Genomic DNA, 23,212 nt, shown 5'->3' with positions numbered 1-23,212 from the left:
GGGCAGAAGTTATTTTTAAGCCTAAGTGCATACCAGGGACAGCAACTGTGGCGAGCAACCGTTCAGAGACTGGACCTTCAATACAGAAACCTTTAGGTTGAACATGTGAACCAATGAAACATTCTTATTGCATAGGACTTTTATTCAATCAGACATTACACATTTCTCAAATTCTGCAGTTCTTAAAAAATAATTTCACAGAAAGACAGTCAACCCGTCAGAGCCGAAGTGCTTAGTCACATTTCCCTTCCAGCGGCGGTATAAATAAGAGGGGGGAAAGAAGGGAACATCCAGGGTCATCTTGCACAGCAACACACTGCAGGAGAAGAAAAAAAAAAAGTCATTAGAGCATCAACAGCTGAGCTGCAATTAAATGCTTTAGTGATAGTTTACAGAATAACAGCACCACATAAGACCAAAATTTGAGTCATTATATTAAGTAAAAAGCTAGGTACTGCAGCCTACTGCCTAAACATTTCTCCTTTACAAGAACAAGTGAACACTAGGCAATGCCAGGCGGCTAATTGAGCTGCTGAAACGTGAACCGAGCCACTGGCTTCAGGCATATTTCATGTGTAATCATGAAAGCACAAAAGGTCTTTGCTCTGCCTCTCATTTCAACAAACACTCATCCTGACACCATTACAGAAGTTTAGTGTACAACAATTGATATAAAACCACCACAAGAGGGATTATGCTATGAACAGTTATAAAAACTACTCAATTTCTGCAAATATGTACAGTATAATAAAGTTGAGCATTTAAATGTTTCACAAAGGGGATGGTTTATTTTCATACCAGACTGACTGGATTCATTGGCCTCAGGTTAACACAATATATTTGGCATCAGCGTGTCACCAGTACAGGCTTGAAAACTGAGCATTCAACTTTGGTTTCCAGTTGTTTAATGCAACAAGAGAAATAAGGACCAAATAAAAAATTTTGCATGCACAAAACGGCATTTTTAATTTACCAAACCATGTGCATAGACTCAATTTCTATTGTAGACATTTGGCCCCTATAAAACTTCCGCTGGCCAGTTTTATACAAACAAAGGTCAGATTAATGTTTGGAAAAGGTTAGTGTTGCCTCCAGGAAATCTCATTAGTATCACAATTTAAAAAGGGAGGCAACTGAAGGTGAACCATTTCTTACTTGCAGCATTTTTACTGCTGCAAATATTTCCATACCACTACTAGCCATGCTGCATTTTCCGCCTCCAAAACCACTTCTGTCTGACCTTTATGGTGTGTGCACAAATAATCAGACTAAGGTGCCTCAATGACAGTAATTTTAACAGACATGTAATCCAGCTAGCTGGTTAGGTTTGTCCTCCATAGGTGAATGAGTAACAGCTGAGGGATATAAACCAAGCACAAAATTATACTTGCAAACAAGCTTCTGAAAACACTAAAAATAAAAGCTGGTACCTACCACACACAAAAAAAAAAAAAAAAAAAAGGTTAAATCTTGAATCCAAGCGCCCTCATGCAGTCTTTGTGTGCCTCAATCAGGATTGAGCAGTTCTCCTCTCCCTTTTCAATGATGCTGGAAGAAAAACAGTCATTAGATATTTTTACTTGCAATAAGAAAATGTGTTAGTCTCTGGACAGGTACCCACCAAGCATCCCTGACTTTCTTTGTCTCTGGACAAGCACAGCATGGCTTCAGTGGCTTCTTCTGCTCAGTGGGCTCAGACACAGACTCCACAGCAGCAGCAGACACAGTCGACATCTTCTGGATGAACAAGAAAGAAACAGGTTTAATTAATTGACTTGACAAGGAAAGTTTGGATTTAGAGAAGTACTTTTTTCCCCCCCCATTAGATAAGGGTATTATTACAGACTTTATATCTGAAAATATACAGCAAGTTTAAGTTGTCTTTATTCTGTAAACTTACATTCACAGAATAAAAAGACAAGCCCTTAAACCAGTTAGAAGTTTGCAATTGCAACCCAAAAAATTTTGGATGTTGTCCTCATAAGTGACAATTTGCTCATCCTTTGACACTGAACTTTTGTCTGCAAAGTGAAAATCTAAAATTTTAAGTTTGATCTATTCCATTTTATAGATCATGCGTTCATGAATGTGGGGTTGTAGCTCAGCCCACTTCTCAGAAGTTAGGAAGTGCTAAAGGCCAACACCTGTGCTTTTCCTACCGTGAAAAGGTCAAATGACCGACAGAGCCATAAAAATTATTTCATGGCAATTTACAACCAGTAGGGGAATAAACTGCAACACACTTAGTAAGCAAACTGTAGCAATTGTGCATATTAGTTACTTCTGCAGAAAAAGGGGACAACCACCTGAAATTTCTTGGCCATTAGTGTCATGTTTACTGCTAAATGGATGAGATCAGGCATGCCCAAATAATTAAATATAAGGCATTGGGGTGCAGGTTTAGGCCAAACAAACAAGAGCACACCTGATTTTCATCACCTGTTTGATAAGTTCAGAGTATGGTGTGTTCTGCATGATTGGGATAAAAACCTGTAGCACACTTCTCCTTATAGGATAGTTTTGGCATACCTGCATGCATGCCTTGCAAGCTGAATTTAGTTTTGGACTGAACGAAATAAGCAGTTTTGTGAGGATATCACTTTGGGTTTGGGGGTAAATGTGACTTTTCGAATGTTTCTTTAAAAAGCACAAATGAAGTATGTGAACATTTAGATGGCCGGGTTCAATAAAGTGTCCCAGCATCGGTAAAGAACTAAACTAATTTATTGCAGCGTTTGTATCATTCCCATGCAGTGACACTGAAGGAAGCTGGACTGATGTATCATTAGCTTAGATGACAGCATCAACTAATCAGCACACACAACATGCAGCACATAGAAAGCATTGAAGTACTTAAAAGCTATTAAAGTGTTGACACGTGAAAGTAAAGGGGGACGACCCTGAATGGATCCACCATGTGCTTCATTGAGTTGTGCTTTGCTAGCTTCTGCTAACAGTTCGGATTCATTGCATAACCGCAGCTAATAAAGTTAGCTAACAGTGATGACATTTGTGTTCGTTACGTGTGTCATTGCGAACAAATAACACGATCAAAGTGGCAAAAAACGCAGCATACATTAAACAAATGCTGACTAAAGCAGCGGTTTAATCCACGTTATGTAACTTACTTGAATGGAGGCTGGCGGTTCAAAGCTAACGGAGGCTTCACCTTCAGACAGAAACCAGGACACGGACAAGCTTCACGCGTCCGCCTTTTATACAAACTCACGTGATCAGAAACGACAACAGAGGCTTCTGGGAAATGTAGTGTCCTGTGCCAAAGGTGGAGGAAGAACAGAAACTAGCATCATTTTCCAAGAATGCTAACACATTATTTCTACAAATGGAGAGACCAGAGCATCTGTGAATGTACAGTAAGTTTATTAAATGTGTATTAAGACATGAATAAGGGCAAATGGTGTTTTTATTCGGAGCATAAAAGTTTATATCTAACTTTTAAAACAATCCAAAAATTCAACTCAAGGTCCATTTAGCATGACGTCACACTGTTAAGATAATCGCCTAGGTCATTTTTTGTCAAAATTGTTTTTATTTGCCTAAATCATCTCCTCATGACGCCAGCCACCTATGGTAAAATCGCCTACATCCTCAGTTGATCAGATCATGTGATTTTACCCCTTTAACATCATCACTTCTTTGACAATTTGCCACATTCATAGTCATCAGAGAAGAACCCAGCAAAGCCGAGCTAGAGGGAGATTGTTTAGTTATCAGTTTAGTTTATCAGTGTTTTATTGTTGACACTAATATTGGTAACACTTTACTATAAGGTGTCTACATAAGAGTGACATGAGCGTGTCATAAACATGACATGGGATGTGTCATGAACATTAATGACACTTTGAAGTAACATTAATGCTCATGATACTTGTCATGTCATGTTTCTGACAGGCTTGTGTCACTCTTATGTAGACACCTTCAAAATAAAGTGTTACCATATCTTGCTTAAGTCACAAAGGGATGTTCAAAAAATTGTCATTTATTTCTCTTAAGTTACATATTTACACACAGTGTTATTATTATGCCAATAGCCATCCTTTGTTACATCCTTTTTGAGTGAAATGATCAATAAATGTCATATGTTACACTTTTGGTGAAGTTTTTTGTGTTTCCTGGAAAACTTGAAAAAATTAGTTAGGCGATTATTTTAACAGGGTGACGATTAGCTAAAACTGAACTAGCTAAAAGCTAACATTAGTAATGTTACGCTAGTTACATTCATTTAAAGAAAAATCTCTTTTTTGTCAAATTTTTTTCTTCATTTTTTCTTTTTTCAGAATAAACATAATAGAAGCCACATGCAAATGCATTCCACTTTACAAATTTTACATTTTCCTGTTCCTATTCAGCATTTCCGTTAAAACTGTAAGAAGTTGAACTTTCTGAATTGATCATAGGTTACGAAAGTTTCTGTTAAAAAAGGAACCAAAATTAAACTTAAATTTGTAATATTTTTATCAGTTTAAAAAGTTGCCAACATAACATAAAGCTCTGAAAGGGCTTGGGGTTCAGAAGATCAAACAGAAAAGACAAGACCAGTTTTTTAAATGTTTTTCTTAAACATCGGGTAACCAAGATTACCAAAATGAGTTTAAATCTTTCACAATGTGTTATATTATATGAATTCATCATATTCGTTTTATGTGAAATCTGATGTGAAAACTTACCAATAATTTTAGCTGACAAATAATTGTTATAAAGCTTGTGAGTTATGGCTGTGTGTGAGAGAGAGTAGTAGTGTGAATCTACATGCATCAAAAACATTGAGGATAATAGACTTTTTATCCAAACGTGACTGTTTTCAGCCACAAAAACAGGAATAGGTGGTGTAAACTGTAGTGTTGTGGGTCATGGCCATAGGTCATGGCACCTTTAACTGCATAAACTTAAAATGTTATGAAATTGTAATTGAGAAAATTATCTAAATTACTTTCATTGCAATGAGGAGACTTTTTAGTAAGAGCCTTGTCATTGCAATTAAAACAAAATATTTTTTTCAGTCAATTACCAGTTTTCTTGTTTTGATGGCAAAAATGTATTTAAATGTAAATTCTGTAAATCGTAATCCTAGTTAGCATGTTTTCTCTTGAATTCTCGAAGCTATCTTGATAAACAGAACTATTAATAAATGTTTTTTTATTAAAGAACTCATTCTTGTTTATTTTATTTGTATGTATTTATGTAGTGTTTTTTGTGATAATAGCTGGTCAAGCCTTTGTTAAAAAAATGAATGTTAAAATAGCTTTACTGAATGTTAAAATAGCTTACTTCAACCGTAGCACTGTACAAAATAAGGTCGCATCTTTAATGATTTTTTGTAATCCTAATTTTGCTTGATGAATGCAATGTTAGCCAATTTAAATAACGTAATGGTCATAAATCACCTAATATATTAATTTAGTTATTTTTTTCCTTAATATTTGCTAATTGAGCAATCAATTAATTGACTATGTGTTTCAGCAATACTTTGTTCTTTTAATTTATTAAAATGTGCACATGTATAAGAACTGTATACGTTAAAAGTTACTATCGGTTGCCACAGTTACCACATATAATTGCTGCCATTTTTCTGCACCATCATCTATTTTAGCAGCTCTGTGCTGTAAATATAGTTGCTGGTGGGAAGAATATACACTTCAGTGGCTTGGGATTTTTTTTAATATGAAAAATGTTCATTTTCTCTCCTACAATACTGCAGGTTTGTGTTTTCACATGTCCACTGGGTCCACACTGCGTCACCACAGCAATGCAGTGCGTAAGCAGCAGCACTGAGTCACTTAGTCTAGTTTGAGGGCCAGCTGTGTGCTAGATAAATTAACAGGTAAGCAGAGTACCATGTGATAGATATGCACCTCCATTTGAAACACTCTTTACTGTAGTTCATGCTGTGCTTTTCCCAGGATTAGAGTCCATACAGAGTGCCCCAAATGCAAGTATAAGAGTGACAGTGAAATACCCTATCATTCACTCTGAGCTTAATCTGAAGTCTGTCTGGGCTTTTGTGTTCCCTGTAGAAATCTGCCCCCTGAAGGAGGAGAGGTGTAGGACCACAGTACAAATCTTCTGCAGTCGCCTCTTCCTGCGTGCACAAAGCAGTGTCTAAGAAAGAAGAAGTGTAAGCACTCTTTCTCTTTCTTTGATCTGTATTTACTCTGCAGCAAAAAAAATTCCTACCATGTACTGCATTTCAACAAACTCTGTCCTTTATTAGAACAGATACAGTAACACAAAACAATGGAAGATAGTGTTCCAGAAAAGACTGGATTGCATTGCAGTGATGTTAAAAAAAGGATTGTGATATCAGTGTTTATTTAAGCAACCAAAGCATCATAATTACATAACACCTAATTTTCCTAGAGCAGCTACTAATAAGGGTACTTTAGAGGCTTTACGGCAGCATTTAGTGTTTGTTAAAACACTTGTTTACGTTTGTGTAGCCAAAATGGAACTAGCGTGTTGTACTTTGCTAGGTGTGACTTTATGCAAATACATTTTAGATTCCTATACATAACCAATACTTTCACACACAGGTGGCAGATCAAAAAGCACAACTCATATCTGGATGCCCTAGGTCTCACGTTTATGTTTTTAAAGTTTAATTAGGCTGTGATTATCCTAGAGGTGATAATAGGTCATTTTCTACAATAAGGTTATGGGCTCACTACCATGAATAGCTACTATGATAACTAACATCGTCACACAGTCATAAAATGGGGCTCATTGAATCCACAAGAGTCTCAGTTTGTCAATTATATCAAATTCACAGACTGTTTAGGGACCCCCATATGCAGAAATATTCAAATATACCATTTCAGAATAGACAAAAATTACACTCCCTCGCCAAAATTAAGCCTAACTGACTTAAAGATTTGGTTGATAGCAGAGTTGGACAACAGTCTACTTCACTCATGTGCTCTGCATTTAATGGCAAACAGTTAACTTATCAAAAGCAAACAAAAGGCATGACAATTGTCTCGAACACCTGATCACATTCTGCATCAAAAGGGGCTGAAGTATATTTCAGAATACACATTTAACTAATTACAACTACAAGACTCAGAGAAAAAAAATTATATATATATATATATATATATATAAGGGAGAAGAAGCTGTGTTCTTAGCTTTATACTGTATTTAAAAAAAAAAGTGAAAAGTGATAATCTCATAAAATGTCCCTCACATTATTAGACACATCTCATTCACTAAGCTACCAGTAATTCACCTATCCCACTGCCATGACCTCTCAGTTAATCCCACTGCTGCTACATCCTGTATTATCATTTCTATTTTTCATTTTTGAAACATTGCAGCAATCCCTCAAAACCTTCCAAGAATATGTACAAAAAAAGAAAAATGGATCCAATTGACTTAAATCCCAATCCTCTACTTCGTAAATCTTGAAATTAAATATTTTTAGCTTCCCTTTTATTTTGTTATTGATGTGAAATGTGCAAATGAAAGACACAGGAGCTGGCTCAGAGCTGCGAGCATATGTACAGCATCAGGTAACACAGTAACGTGTTTAATTACATCCCTGGTAGAGATGGCCCGTACTGAACTTGTCCCTGCACACGCTGCCAGATGTCTAGTTCGCATGACAATAATTGTGATCCCCTCCAACACACACACATGCACACACACACACATGCACACACATGCACACACATACACACATGCCATTGTCTTCAGTATTAATGTGAGCTGGACCTCTTGACATGGCTTGATTCATGTGGGGATGAGACACAGATACTGAATAGTTGATGAGCTGGGAGAAAAAGAAAAGAAGTGAAGGGGTGGGGTGGGGGCAGAAATAGTGAGAGGCAGACGGAGAGGGAGGGAGCGAGGGAGCGAGCAGAAAGGCGGGTATCCACTTGCCTCGCTCCACACAGCTTCAATAAGCCCTGAGGTTGGGAGCCTTGATGGAAAATTACCTTGTGACCAAGAGGGGAGGTCAGGACTGGTACAGAGTCAGACTCTACTTGTCCTGAGAAGCAGCAGCAGCAGCAGCAGCAGCAGCAGCAGCAGCAGCAGAGGGAGGATGGCCTGCACGTTCGGCTGATGAGAGTGGGACTGAAGTCGGGTCATGGAGAAACGAAAAGTTCCCGTCGCAGGATGCACCAAAGCCACCTGTGGATGGAGAGCCCTGCTTCTCCCGCAGCTGAACAGGCAGTCCCTGTACGTGTACGGGAGCGAGATGGCCGTGGAGAAGGAGTGCATCCGACAGCTGCAGAGCGGGGTCTTTGTCATCCACCCGTTCAGCCTCATGAGGTATTTAATATATTTGATAGATTCAGGCCAGTCCTGTGCCAAGATGCTCACCGTTTGTTGAAAAGTTTCTGCAAGTTTCTGTAGAAGATTTATGTTTCATTTAGCTCCAGAGATGTGAAAGTCTTATCCTGTTTATTTTTCTTCATGTTAGAACTGAAAAGGTTAGTGGAATAAATTAATTAGGTAACTAATTAAATAATATTTTATAGTAATTTTGATGATGAAGCAAAAAATGCATACATTTTCTAGTTCCAGCTTCCTAATTTCGACAGATTTGCTGTGTTTTCTTTGTAGTTTTCTGCAGAAAACTGAATATTTATACTATTTTTGTGTGTTATTTAGGGGAAACAAGCATGCTGATGACATCATGTTGAGTGTTAGGGAAATGTGTATGTATATTTTCTGACTTATTATATATAATTATAAACTGGAAATACAACTTAACCAACTCAATAATTACTTTAATTGGTATTCCATTCAGTTAATTTGTTATGTGATTGTTAGTGATGATGTGTGATTAATAGTATTTTTGAAATTGAGTTGGAAAAAAAGTGTTGCCAATTGATTTAATTATTTTTTATTTGGCTAATAATACATTTTTAATAGTAGACTTAGCAATAAATCAAGAAAAATATCCTCTAATTAGTCAATAATGACTAGTCAATCGCAGCCTCACTCCATATTGCTTGCATGCTGCAATACTAAGTAGCATAAAGCATTAGTCACAATGCAGTAATTAATTATTATAATGATCTGTGTTTCATTTTTGCAAATATGAAGGCAAGAACTGAGGATAAGAAGGACAAAAACAGATTAAATGACTTCTTTAAATAACAGGTTTTGCATTATAAATGCAGTATTGTTATTAATAGTTTGTAAGCTGATCAGATGAAGTGAAAACAGAGAGGGAATGAAACAATCAGGATCAGAGAGCAGAGAGTTATTTGAGCCTGGCAATCGAAACCTGGCTGAAGAGATGTGCAGTTACAGTATCTGTATTTAGTGTGCATAAATCAGCTTGCCTTACCGGCTACAGCAGCACGACTGTCTAATGAGTGCTTCTGGCAAATGAACTGAGACTTTACGCTACAATCCTACATGGGAAACAAGATCTAAGGCTCACTGAAAAGTCACACATATGTTTTTGTGATCTGTTTCTGCAGGAGTTACTACATCATGTGCATGATGGCAATCACATTTCTCAACCTGATTGGGATTCCCATGGAGATAGCATTTCTGGACGGGAACAGCGGGCTGGCATGGGAAGGATTTAATGTGTTTTCAGACACTCTGTTCCTGATTGATGTCGCTCTGAATTTCCGTATGGGCATCATAGCAGAGGACGGCGAGGTGAGAGTGGCTGTACTCTATTTTCAGACACAATCTGGAGGACTATAATCCCTGTGCAGACAAGCACATACAATCCATCTCTGCCCCATCTGTAATCTACTCAATACACGAAAGGCTAGATTAACAAACCTCCCCCCTCTGCTCCTGGACATGGGCAAAATTGGCACCTGCTGTTTGATTTTATAACAGGGATTATGATCTATTGGATAAATGAGAAGTATAACATTTCCAATTAAGTATTATGCAGACTATATCCTGTTTGTTTTCATCTGCTCATACTTTGTGACCTCTATCTTGCCAATCACAAATGGCACATCTGTGGTGTTTTTTTCCTGTCTGTCGTGTTTACTCTGGACTGCACAAGCATCTGGTTTTGCCAGATTTATTGTGAGTTGGTTTGAAATATTCATGTATGTGCTGCTTCAACAATTCAATGACGCTGTGAAGTTAATGTTTTGGAAGCCCATTTCTGCCAGGAAAAAAAACAAGATGAAAACTTTGCCATGTGATGCAAATAAAAGATCTTGTAAGTCAATATAATGACAAACTTTCTCAAAACACTAACTTAGTGAGCCCCTCTTAGACATTAGCTCATGGTCTAAAGTGCATGGTGCGTCATGCATGTTATTGATTTATTGTCACTGCAGCTAATTGTGTGACATTTAAGCAGCAGAGCTAAAAGCTATAAAAAATTCTGAAATAATCAATAAAGTTACACTGCTGATTCTCATCATACGTAAATGCGCACAGTGCAACTCGGCTCTGATCTCTGCTATGTTAACATTTTAATTCATATTTACCTCATTTTAAGACCAATAAACCCAGAGTAGGTGAAAGCATGAAAATGACAACTGTGTTTGCCTGAAAATAGCGATGACAGTTGCTCCATGCTCTGCGCCACTTTTTACTGGGTGTACGATAGGGACCAATATCTAAGAAAAATGAGAATCTTTCTCAAAATAATAACTAAGTACCTCAAAATAGCAAGTTAGTATTTCAAAATAATGACAAACTTCCTAAAATGAATGACTTATCTTGAAAAAATGACTCATGCTGTTTTCTTTAATGACTTAAAGGTTCTTTTTTTTTCATCACAATGGCAGAAATGGGCTTCCATATGTTGTTGTAATCTTTGAGCACACTGCTAATCTAATCTGACACCACTGTCTCCCTTAATTTTTGGACAAACTCCCAAATTATTGGTTCTGTTCAAGTGTTATTAATTATACATCTTATCTTGTCAGGCGCTGCACAGCATCTTCATCCATCTGCTCAATCTGCTGCTCTGTTCTCGTTCACAGGAAGCTATTCTGGATATCAAGCGGATCCGAGTCAGTTACCTGAGGACATGGTTCATACCAGACGTTATTGCTGCGTTCCCGATCGGCTACATCCTGCTGTTTGCGGTAATAATGAACAAACTATTGGAGCCGAAAACAGCCCACAGTGTGCTGCATTATTTGTCAATTCACACAAAAAATATGCACTTATTTGAACATAATTTATTCATGGTTGAATTTGGACATGTTTCTATTGCTCTTTTTGTCTCTATTACACTCCTTCAACTGGGTTATTGAACTTCATTCCTTTTTTCAGAGAAAATAAATGGAAATATTATTCCTGATTTATGATTTTGTATCTACATGTATTAACACCATAATAACAATAGGAAGACAATTAAAGTGATAGGACATTTTCATTTGCTCTAATGAACTGAAGCAGAAAATAGCCAACAGTGTGCTGAATTATTTGTCAGTTCACAAAACAATTATGCATTTGTTTTACATTTATTGTTCATGTTTCATAATTAGAGATATATATGTAACACTCAGAGCAGTAGGAAGGTGTTTTACAGACAATAGGACTCATGCAGCAACAAAGTAAATGTAGTTTTCTAAAGCATCAAGAGTGGTGTTTCAAATAAAATAAAAAACATGTATTAATGAAACATACAAAAAACAACACAAAACATGTAATCATCTAATACATACATATAATAATCTAAATTTGATTTCATGATTTATTTTAAGTACCTCAAATGTAAAAGTTGTGTTTCTTAAAAATAAGAAAACAATGGTGAAACCCAGAAATCAGTAGGTACTAACAAAATAAAAACAAATTGTGTTTCCTAACAAAAGAGGAAATGTGTTTGTATAAAGTAATAATAGGAATTAAAATGATAAATTAATGAAATACCATGAAGAAAACTGCAAAATGAGATTGATAGGTAAATTTGTATTTCCACTATCCCAGGACTTACAATACCACAACGAGGACAACCCCTCCAAGACCAACAAGATGATGAGGATCCTGATGTTCGTGCGGATCCTCAGTTTGATCCGACTGGCTCGAGTGTCCAGACTGGTCAGGTTCTTTAACGAGGTGGAGAAAGTAAGTTCAAACGCCAGACAAAGTCTTCAAAGCTCACCTGTGAAATTCAATCAACCTTTCTCCGAACCTGCAGACACGAACCAGACTTGGCATCCGATGACAAATCTGACTTTGAGCACTTACAATGTCATTTGTAGAACAAGAGCTGATGCGTTGGTCTGAGATCAAAGATGCACCGGTCTGATATTCTCTGAGACAATTTTCTACTTGTCTTAATTGCACGTTCCAAAACATTGGATTCAAATAAAGGGATAGGACACCTCAGAATCACTTTAAAGGTGTTTATAGTTACCTTATAATGAAACACAATCTATGTTGGCACTTATTTTGATGTTGCATAATGTATGAGGTCTTGAATTTGTGTGTAACTCTATAACTTTAATCTGCTTCTAGCTGCTCAAATAAATGGTTTCTCGATAGGATGTGTAACGGTGCACAGACGTCATAGATCAGTACATACTCCTAATACTGGTTTAGGAGTCTGATTTGGTGCAAGTTAGGAGCAGCAGAAAACAATTAATTTTTTTTCAATCTACATGCCTTGTACACTGCGTGCACTGTACACTGATGGTCCCGTCCCCCCCCCACACTTGGGATAAATATATGTTTTGCATTCCCACTGACTTTTGCACAGATAAAACTGAAAACTGTTTACTTAACTAATCCTCTTTTTGCCCTGCAGGCCATGAGGCCACAGTGAGCTCTCTGCATGTTCTGCCCTAAGTTAAGTTAATCTCGGCTAGCCTGTCCATCAAAATGTAGTGCCAGCTTTGGTCCTCCAGGATTTTTTTATTTGCCTTGAGCTGTGTGCCTCCATTCGAATATCATGGTCTAGTCATCATAGTCGCCTCAGCTTTATGTCAGTCATGATGTTTTGTTAATTCCATGGTTGTGGTCTTTTTCAAACATCATTTTAGCAAATCCCTCAAACCCCAGAACACAGGTCCTTTTAAAGATGATCCACAAGATCTGTGTGAGGAGTTTTTAAATTATTTTATAAATAGATAACTCCCCCCGACCGTGTTTTACAGGCCGAAAGAAACAAATATTTTAGCACGTTTAAACCAGTATTGTTGTCCTTTTTAACAGAAATCATATCTCATATGAAATCAACCACATGCAGCCTTGATTTTATTCCCACAAAAATTTCTCAAAGAGGTTCTTATCACAGTTGGTCCCAGTATTTTATCGATTATTAACAGATCCCTCGAAGAAGGTATTTATCCTTCTGCTTTTAAACATGCTGTGGTCCAGCCCCTGTTAAAGAAACCCAACCTTGATACCTCCGTTTTTAGGCCAATTTCTAAACTTCCATTTTTATCAAAGATTTTAGAGAAAGTTGTTTCCTCACAACTTTTATCTTTTATGACTTACAACAACATCTTTGAGAAATTTCAATTAGGTTTTAAAGCTCTCCATAGCACTGAAACTGCCCTCCCCAAAGCCACAAACGATCCCCTTTTAGCAGCTGACAGGGGCGAGAGTGCAATTTTAATTATTTTAGATCTCAGTGCAGCTTTTGATACTATAGATCACTCTATTCTAATTAACCGCCTCAAAGAACCTTCTCGGTCACCACAGGTAATTATTCCTCTTCATCAGCTCGCATTACCTGTGGTGTAGGTTCTATTTTAGGTCCAATTTTATTCTCTATTTATATGCGCCCTTTTGGCCAGATCATTGAACGCCACAATGTTTCCTTCCATTGTTATGCAGATGACGTACAGATATACTTCCCTCTGAGACCTGCTGACCCAAGAAGCCTAGCTGCTGTTTTAGACTGTCTTAGCGATGTGAACTGCTGGATGGCACAAAATCCTCCTGAAACTAAATAACTCAAAATCTGAAGTCCTATTGGTTAATCCTCCCATCCACACCAGCTCCATCATAACCTCACTCGGTCTATTCCAACTGCATAACACCCACTGCCCATAATCTAGGAGTCATTTTTGACTCAGACCTCAACTTCGAAAAACACATCAATAAAGTAGTTCAGTCCTGTTTCCTTCAATTCAAGACAATATCCAGAATCAAAAAAATAATTTTCTGCTCCGATTTGGAAAAATTAATACATACACTCATATTCTACAGATTAGATCATTGCAACTCACTTCTTTCCGGCATAAACCACAAATCACTCTCTCTCCTCCAACTGATTCAAAATGCAGCAGCTAGGCTTCTTACTGGTTTTATTCCAATTTTAGCTTCTCTTCATTGGCTCCCTGTTCGTTTAAGAATTGATTTTAAGATTTTACTGATCACTTCTAAAGCATGTCAGTTGCTGGCTCCAAGTTACATTTCAGAGATATTGACACCTTATGAGCCTTAGGTCCTCAGGCAGGTCCCTTCTGGCTGTTGCAAAGTCGAGGCTCAAAACTAAAGGTGATAGGGCGTTTGCCATCAGGGCCCCTCGACTTTGGAACGCCCTTCCTGAGGACCTAAGGCTCGCTGAATCAATGAATTATTTTAAGTCACTTCCCGAAACACATTTTTACAGACATGCATTCATGTGATGTTGGTCCTTCTAACTTGTGTGGTGTGTGTGTGTGTGTATATATATATATATATATATATATATATATATATATGTACAGGCCAAAAGTTTGGACACACACCTTCTCATTCAATGCGTTTTTCTTTATTTTCATGACTATTTACATTGTAGATTCTCACTGAAGGCATCAAAACTATGATTGAACACATATGGAATTATGTTCTTGACAAAAAAATGTGAAATAACTGAAAACATGTCTTGTATTTTAGATTCCTCAAAGTAGCCACCCTTTGCTTACTAGAATATAAGACATGTTTTCAGTTATTTCACACTTTTTTGTTAAGTACATAATTCCACATGTGTTCATTAATAGTTTTGATGAATTTACAATGTCAATAGTCATGAAAATAAAGGAAACGCATTGAATGAGAAGGTGTGTCCAAACTTTTGGCCTGTACTGTATATATATATAAATGTATATTTTATTTCTTCTCTTTTTGCAGGAGTTTTATCCATGCTTGTTCTGTCAAAGCACTATGTGAACACTGTTTTTAAAGGTGCTATATAAATAAAGGTATTATTATTATTATTGGGCCAGAAAACGTCACATAACCTTCACAGACATCCATTGTGTTTTATTGCAACCTGGAACCCGATACATTCACATTGCTAATAATAGTTGCATATTTTTTTGTCTTTCTTTCTTGTTCTTCCTGACAGGTGTCGAATGCAAACTTGGAGGTGGTCCGCCTCTTTTTCCGCATCTTGTCTCTGTTCATGATGATTTTCCTTCTGTGTCACTGGAATGGCTGCATCCAGTATTTTGTCCCCATGCTGGAGGAGTTTCCCACCGACTGCTGGGTCCGGAAAGAAAACCTGATGGTGAAACTAATTTCACAAATCTCTAAACAACCATTAAACAGAGTGTGCATTTATGCGTTCAGTATATACAAGTAATATTCTTCAGAACACATTTGGGTTACTTGAACTTTGCTGTAGTATTTCCATTTTATCTCACTTTATGCTTCTACTCCACTACATCTTAGAGGAAAATATTTTACTTTTAACTTCACTACATTTGTCTGACAGTTTTAGTTACTAAACAGATTACAATTTTGTATACTGGTCCAGTGAAAATCATGCATATCCAGATGAACTGAAAGATGAAGTGTTCCTTTAGAAACAGCTGGAAAATGCATCGTCACAAAGCTGATAACTGGATTGTTTTTCTGAGCTTATGAAATGTTGACTTTTTATAGATATGTGGTTCTCACAGGACGGAGATGCCACAAACATGACCTTATAAAAAAGATGCAATAATTTAGTTTAGATTAATAGGAATATGTGTTGTTGAGAAGCTCCAGATCTACAGAATGTCTCACTAATTACAACATTTTTTTTCTTCCAGAATGCTACAGTGATTGTGAAGTACTCTTGGGGAGTTTTCAGAGCGCTCTCCCAGATGATCGCCCTCTCCTATGGCTCCATGGACGCACCAACAAGTGAGAATTATAGATTTTCTTTATCCGTCACTAAAAATAAAGCACAAATGTATCACATTCTCCCACAGATATAAATACCCTCCATGTCAGAGTAAACGAGCTGGAGTATCTTGTTCCTCAGATTATGTTGAAATGTGGATCGTGATGGTCAGCATGGTGTCCGGCTGTCTGATGTACACCGTCCTCGTGGCCAACGCTACAACCATGATTGCCAACATCGATCCAGCGGCCAAGGAGTACAAAAGCAAGGTAAGAAAATACATCTCTGTAGTAAATAAAAGAATAGAAATATAACAAGTTACTGTACTAAGTGAAACAGAAATAAGTAATAGTAAATAGTATTTTAGCATATAAGATATGTAAAAAAATATTTTCTTTTTTTTGCTGTGCACTTTAAAGGATTTAAATAGAACAGGTGTTGGTTGATTTGTTTTAAGAATCTGCTTTTATTTGCTTTTACAAATGAACTTTGTTTTTTCCAATATTTATTCATTTTAAATCCTTGTATCATTTCAATTGGTAATCAAAAATCAAATAATGTAAAATGTACTGGTTTTTTGGTTATTTGTTTTCTATTATAACACAGAAAACGAAAAAAAATGCTTGTTTTTTCATCTTTCAATATCAGGCTCAGATCAAAAATACGAAATGTAGAAACGGGCACCAGGACTGAATTTGATTTAATTGGTCGGGTTAACGTGACCTGGAAGTTTGACTGCGGTCCAGTGAGCCGTCATTCGCTTCTCTGTAGTCAAACCAGCCGCCCCTATATAATGTAGTGCGCCTGTATTGTGATATTTATGGTAAATTCATTGAAACCTTAAATAAGAAATGGAGTGTCATGTTGATATTTTATGCCTGTTTTTATGAATGATGATAGTTGCTGACAGTGATGGTTCATGTACTTGTACCTAATTATTTCAATTTTTTTCAACTTAATACTCAGAGGGATGTACTTTACTTTTTACTCCACTGGATTTGCCTTTCAGCTTTTGTCAGCTTTTCTTTCAGCTTTATTTTTAAGGTATTTTTTTGGCCATTTTTGGACTTTATTGATTGGACAGAGTGAAGGGGGAGACAGAGGGGAAGACATGCGGGAAAGGGCTCCGAGTCGGATTCGAACCCGGGCCGCCGGTTTACGAGGACAATGCCCCTATGGTACGCGCTCTACCAGGTGTGCCACGGGGAACGCCCCGGGCTTGAGTTATTTTATAGAATGAACTTTTTTATACCATTCCTGTCCAATGAAAACCTTGGATCTCCAGTTGTGTTCATTTCAAATGTTTGTGATAAACTGAAGAATGAAATGTTCCTATATGTTTCAAGAAAACTCTCTTTGATCAGATGGAAAATGCATCGTCACAAAGCTGAGATGTCTTTCTGAGCTTATGAAATGTTGGCTCTTTAGAGACAAGTGGAGATAGACATCACAAACATGATATTATAGAAAAAGATCCATTACTTTAGATTAAACTACCCAGCAGTATAAAAAGGAGTTAAATGCATGCACAACCGTAAATAACTACAGCATGAAACATACATATTTATTTAGATCAGTTTTCTACCATAGTACAAATCTAAATCTCAAAGGGTATTAACTGTTGACATCAGGGCTCAACGTTATAAATGTGTCATTTCGTTAGTTTAAACTGTACATTCTGTACGTCTGTGTTTGGCACAGATGAGTCGTTTGGAGCACTACATGGCCTTCATGAAGCTCCCACCAGAGCTGCAGCTTCGACTCAACAACTACTACCAGGCTCGTTACGGAGGGAAGTGGTTTCATGAGAAAGACGTTATGGACACGGTGTCCTCTGCACTCAAAGAGGTACAGCAAAGGTTTGCTTTGAACTGAACCATGTGCCTCACTTTTAAATGATTGCTCTGATGTTTTTAGGAATTGCCTCAAAATCATATATTTTATGATTATTTTCCTCTTTCACTGAGTTAACTCTTTTAAACAACTACAGTCTTGATCGTAAGTACCGGATATTCTTTTATTACCTTTTTTTTTTTTAGATTTTTTTAACCATTTAAATGCCAGTTTTGTTTGCATAATGCCACTACTATGCTCATTTTCTTGATACTATGGGTTATGTCAGTGATTAGCAACAATATTAATTTGAGTGGATTTTTATTTTTTGTGGAGTCTATATATATATATATATATATATATATATATATATATATATAAGTAATGTTTTTTCACAGTCTTGGATATGTCAATGATAAGCAATAAGCAACAACATTAACTTTGGTGCGTTGCATCAGTGCTCCATAATAGAGCAGCAAAAACTCTGGTGGAAACCAGGGTTATAGCATGTATTTGCTCTGAAGGGCAAATATGCATTATTTTATGCTGTGAGATCAAAAATAATTGTTTAAATAGGTTTCAATGGGAATGTAATTGTCTTTAAGGGTCTGATTGACTGTATTATGGTTGCACAGTTCATTATAGACTTAGTAAAGCAACTAAAAGAAAAAAATCACACTCTTGCCAAAATGTATGCCATCTGTGTTAAAGCAGCCGAAACGATCAAAAAAATATAAACCTAACAGCTAAAAATTGACAGACAGATTAAAAACAGACACAAAGGTAATCATGTTAAGTTGTTGTTCCTTTGTTCATCATACTTATTTTTATAGTAATGTCATATTTGTAACATAATCTTTGTATTTATTTTTCAGCAAATCCTAACGGTGATGTGCAGCCGGCTGCTGAGAAAAGTGCCAATGTTTCAGACGAGAGATGAAAACTTCATCAATGCCGTCCTCCCCAAACTGGAGTATGAGGTTTTCCTGGAGGGAGACGCCATCGTCCGACAGAACGTTCCCGGCGACCGCATGTTCTTCATCGACCACGGACAGGTCCTCATGGAGACTGATTCCTACGAGAGGGAGCTGTGTGACGGAGACTACTTTGGAGGTGAGTTGGATTTATGCTCAATATTGAGTATCTGGAACATCATTCATGTGATTTGAGAGATTATTTTCAGACATCGACGCTGGCGCGGGGGAGCAGAAAGATGTGAAAAAATAACATCCCAGAATGTGTTTTACAACTTTTCTTGTGGAAGGCAGATTTTTTATCCCTCTAGAAAAATACCAATCAAATAAAAAAAATGGATTTTTTTCAGGACTTATTTATTTATTTATTTAAGACTGACTGCCTTGATTCACTTAATTGCAGCCTAACCCACGACTTATTCAGGTCCATCCCTCTATTAACATCCCTTTACCATTATCATCATTGTCTTTTTCTTGCTGTATACTTTGTCTTGTGTTTATTCATGTTCATTCAATTAAATTCAGTCTATCGGGGCCATGCTGCATGATGGTTCTGCACTTTTAAAAAAAAATGTAGCTCATAGAAGACAGAGACATCTGTATTACCTTAAGCAAAAGTACAGTAAGTACACAACAATGCTGCTAAAGCATTACATAATTAATGCATGAAGGAAAGGAAGCAATAAAAGTGCTACAAGCTCATTTACCTTTACATTTAGAGCTTTTGTCCCAAAGCGATTGGGGGTGGCTCCAAAAAAACAGGATAGTGATGGCCAAAATTCTAGACAAAAACTTCTAATAAAAGTTTTTGTTCTTTGTCCAGATTTTGAAATATCCACCTCTTTTTTCTGCCTCCACTCAATACAGTGGAGAACTTCAAAACCACTTTTGTTGAAACTACTGTTTTATATTTATATTCCAGGGCTGCTGGATTGGAGAGCATTATTTGCTTCTGTCTCTCTTAAGGAAATCATGCAGAACTCCATTTAAAAATCTGTCACTACTTGGTCTCACAAACACAGTTATGCTCTGGATAATCCTCAGACCTCACAGTGAGCAGTTTTTTACTGGAACTGCTTTCAACCACAGAAACAGTCCCTATAAAAACAGCTGACAGCTTACTCTGTGGATTACCGACAGGAACAGGGCACATGTTTCTAGGAAAAGATGTTGCTGTTGTCATTTTTTCGGGTGCTGATGCTGACTTTTTAAAAACCTGGACAAAAACTGTCTTCAAGGTTAGATGCAACAAGAAGTATGTGATTTAGTTCTCGCAGTTTGTTTATATAAGACACTTGAAACATATTGAGGCCACAAATTTAAATAAAAATTTAACCAACTGTGACAAGGACATTCAGTATGTTAATGAGTTCACATGAAATATAGTTTTGATTTAGTGATAATTATTGTAAAATGGAAATAAGTGAGCCATGGATTTAGATTTTTAGCAGATTTATATCTTAAGTCAATATGAAATAAATACAGAAATAAATAAGCCTATGAGAGAAAGAATCAGGAAATAAATTATCAACAGATGATAATATGAATGGATAATTAAGTCAACAAAGTTCAATAAATTATTTTATTTATTTTATTATTTTCCAATGATGTTTTTCCAATGATTACCTTGACAGGGGACTTTTTAAAATAATTCCCCCTGAAATGAATATTTGTGGAATTATTAAATAATAATATTTTTTAAATAAAATCATATATATTTATTTATTGTACTATGTTGACTATGTATTAACATTAACATTTATTTATAAATCAACTACATCATTAATTAATTTTAGGAATTCATTTAAAACAATATTTATTTATTTTATCGACATATTTGTTTTTATCAAGCATGTATTTATTTATTTGACTATGCTGATTATTTTATATATTTTAATATTAAAAAATGTTATATACTTATTGCATTATTTATTTATTTCATTTTTATTTTTATAAAGGCTTATTTACTCACTTACTTGTTTATTTAGAATTAAGTTAAATGAGAGGTTTAAATGAACTTTTCATCACTCAGCATTTGTTGACTTTTCACATCACACATACATACTGGACACATCTGCGAGTTTATTTGCATACTGTAGGTAAGCAAAAAGCGTTCTTTAAAACATCACTGTCAAACCAATGTGAATAAATCTATCTTTTCCAATTTAGGGGATTTATTTAATTCTCAGGCTTTAAGTGGGAACAGGTCCTAATCTTTCTGGCAGCAGACCTCTGCAGCGTTCAGAGCTAAGCAGGCTTCCCAAAACAAGTCAGCTAAGTCCGGTTATTTAATTTAGGATTAATTGTCAGGTCTCATCCACGTCATTAGGGTTTACTCGCTCATTAACCACGCTCTTGTGGTTCCCTCTGTGTGTACAACAGAGACATGCGTGCTGACCAAAGGCAAACATCTGGCCACAGTGCGGGCGCTGACCGACTGCCAGTGCTTCTCTCTGTCCTGGGACGACCTTCAGGAGACGCTGGAGGGCTTCCCAGATGTCAAGAAGGACTTAGAAAAAATGGTTCAGCTCAACTCGGATGGTGGACTTGTGTAAGACCAGAAACAGTACTTTTTGGGACTATTTTAACTGACTGAAAAGGACAGGACATGTGGATGTGTCCAGGATGTTTCATGTGATGGACAGTAAGAAGGTGGCTGATTCCTAACGTGGACACATGTTGGACATGTTGGACAGTTACTCATCGATGAGATGGACAGTTTTAGAGCATTTTATTCTGCTCCATCAGTTATCAGCAATAAACGAAGACCTCAACAGTAAAGACGGGTCAAAGCTCTGCTTCCTTCTTGATGCTGCAATTTATGTTTGAAAATTAAATGCCTACCTTAGTGAAAAAAACAAGAAAGATTCAGGTTTCTGATTTCTTTAAAAAAATTTTTAAACTTTGGGTTTTATTTTTGTAATTTTGGCCATTTTTCCTTTTAAAAAAAACAAAAGACTGGGTAGGAAACACAATGTTTGCCACAATTATTTGGGAAAACAAGAAAGATCCTGCAAATCCTAAAGGGATATTTTGGTTTCTTTCAACTTGGGTTTTATTTTTTATTTTTTGCTATTGTTCCCATCAATAAAAACAGAAAAGTGGGCAAGAAACACAAGCATATTAGCCACTTTTATTTGAACACAGGCAAACACTAATGACCAGTAATATTAACAGTAATATTATCTTATATTATTTTAACATAAAGAAAAAAGGGAACCATCAGGAGCTTATAGTAACAAGTTCGATGGAATCTGGCTTATAACCGTCAATAACATTAGTAACTTTGTAACATTAGGCAAGTAAAGCACCAAAATAATCTATATAAGTTAAAGTGTATGCTATATTAAGAATATGTTAAACATCTTTACCTTCCCGTCGCGTTACGCTTTCTTCAAAGCCACCAGACTCCATTTACAAAAGCAGTGATTTTACCTCTCAGACACGGTAGTGGCTGGTCTATGAACGCCTCTTTCAGTTAGTTTGTTTGTGTTACTGTTTGTCCTTGGTTCCAAACAAATGTGACAGCAGTGTATTCTGTGCCTTGATGTCTAAACTTTGCAAGGATAACAGTGACTCAGCTAGAGCTAGTGTTTAAAGCTTACTGTGGTAACCTATGTCACAGATTTTTGCTCAGGCTGAGTGGGCATTTCCATTTTAAAAACCCAGCCTTTAAGTTACATTTTTCTGGCGTTTCCTGTTCTTTCCAGAGAGAAGAAAGAATGTGCAAGTATTGCCTTGGTCATTTTAATTTGTCTTTGATTTTTGGACCGTTTCAACTGTCAGCAATGTGTAGACTTGTCCTCATTATTCAGTTAATTGATGTTAAGCTATTATATGAAGTTAATCTACCTAATCTAAGTGTCTTTTAATGTACTAGAAGTGTTCTTGGAGTTGATGTAATAAAATATAATTTTTTTCACCAGCCGCCAAAAATCTTGAGGTACTAACCGGTCCGTAGCTCACAAATCAAGGTCGCGACCGAAGCATGTATTTGGAGAATCGTTACACCTCATATATTTCAGTCTGGACCAAAGAACAGGCCTCACTGCCCTTAGGATGGCTCAGATAAAACCCAAGTTGTAATAAACTGCAATTTTGCTTTAAAGGGAGGGTGAAAAAAAACTCATGTATGTCATTTTTCTTTTTTCTCTAAAATGACATTTATTTGGAAGTATTATTGCACAAGACATGTTAATGCCACTGTGAAAGCAACAAAAATAAAGCCGATGCTGTAATATGATTATGAAACATCTGTGTGAGAACAGCAGGTTGTTTACTCTCCCTTTTCCCCCTTTCATCCAAACACGCACACGGTGCCCGAGGCCAGCCGGTGTTTGTACTCGTAGAGGTAGTAGGAGGCCGGAGGGAAGTTGCACTTCATCTCCATCCTGCCCGG

The 23,212-nt window shown here is 36.6% G+C and overlaps 2 protein-coding genes across 2 annotated transcripts; one reads left to right on the top strand and one right to left on the bottom strand.

Annotated features, from left to right (window-relative positions):
* Positions 1-121: 121 nt before the first annotated feature.
* LOC131978812 (cytochrome c oxidase copper chaperone) lies at positions 122-3,252 on the bottom strand. Its single transcript, XM_059342586.1, has 4 exons — positions 3,129-3,252; positions 1,622-1,746; positions 1,435-1,548; positions 122-316 (listed from the first exon to the last, which is right to left on the bottom strand). The coding sequence occupies exons 2-3, from the start codon at positions 1,732-1,734 to the stop codon at positions 1,464-1,466; spliced, it is 198 nt and encodes a 65-aa protein (XP_059198569.1). The 5' UTR covers positions 1,735-1,746; positions 3,129-3,252; the 3' UTR covers positions 122-316; positions 1,435-1,463.
* A 4,635-nt stretch (positions 3,253-7,887) lies between these two features.
* hcn5 (hyperpolarization activated cyclic nucleotide-gated potassium channel 5) lies at positions 7,888-23,006 on the top strand. The gene is made up of 10 exons (XM_059343049.1): positions 7,888-8,289; positions 9,453-9,639; positions 10,941-11,045; positions 11,893-12,030; positions 15,245-15,406; positions 15,933-16,026; positions 16,148-16,275; positions 17,708-17,854; positions 18,715-18,952; positions 21,196-23,006. The coding sequence occupies exons 1-10, from the start codon at positions 8,105-8,107 to the stop codon at positions 21,366-21,368; spliced, it is 1,557 nt and encodes a 518-aa protein (XP_059199032.1). The 5' UTR covers positions 7,888-8,104; the 3' UTR covers positions 21,369-23,006.
* The last annotated feature ends 206 nt before the right edge of the window (positions 23,007-23,212 follow it).

Source organism: Centropristis striata, chromosome 10 (assembly GCF_030273125.1).
Source record: "Centropristis striata isolate RG_2023a ecotype Rhode Island chromosome 10, C.striata_1.0, whole genome shotgun sequence".
Classification (NCBI taxonomy): domain Eukaryota; kingdom Metazoa; phylum Chordata; class Actinopteri; order Perciformes; family Serranidae; genus Centropristis; species Centropristis striata.
The sequence above is the reverse complement of the archived record's forward strand: the minus strand, read 5'-3'. Positions and strand labels throughout refer to the sequence as shown.

What these genes read in the sequence shown, in the direction of transcription:
- LOC131978812 (XM_059342586.1), bottom strand. Translation starts at nt 1,734, where the DNA reads ATGTCGACTGTGTCTGCTGCTGCTGTGGAGTCTGTGTCTGAGCCCACT. An exon ending in AAGAAAGTCAGGGATGCTTG is followed by an intron (nt 1,549 to 1,621) that starts GTGGGTACCTGT and finishes TTTTTCTTCCAG; the next exon opens with CATCATTGAAAAGGGAGAGG.
- hcn5 (XM_059343049.1), top strand. Translation starts at nt 8,105, where the DNA reads ATGGAGAAACGAAAAGTTCCCGTCGCAGGATGCACCAAAGCCACCTGT. An exon ending in CACCCGTTCAGCCTCATGAG is followed by an intron (nt 8,290 to 9,452) that starts GTATTTAATATA and finishes CTGTTTCTGCAG; the next exon opens with GAGTTACTACATCATGTGCA. An exon ending in TGACGGAGACTACTTTGGAG is followed by an intron (nt 18,953 to 21,195) that starts GTGAGTTGGATT and finishes TGTGTACAACAG; the next exon opens with AGACATGCGTGCTGACCAAA.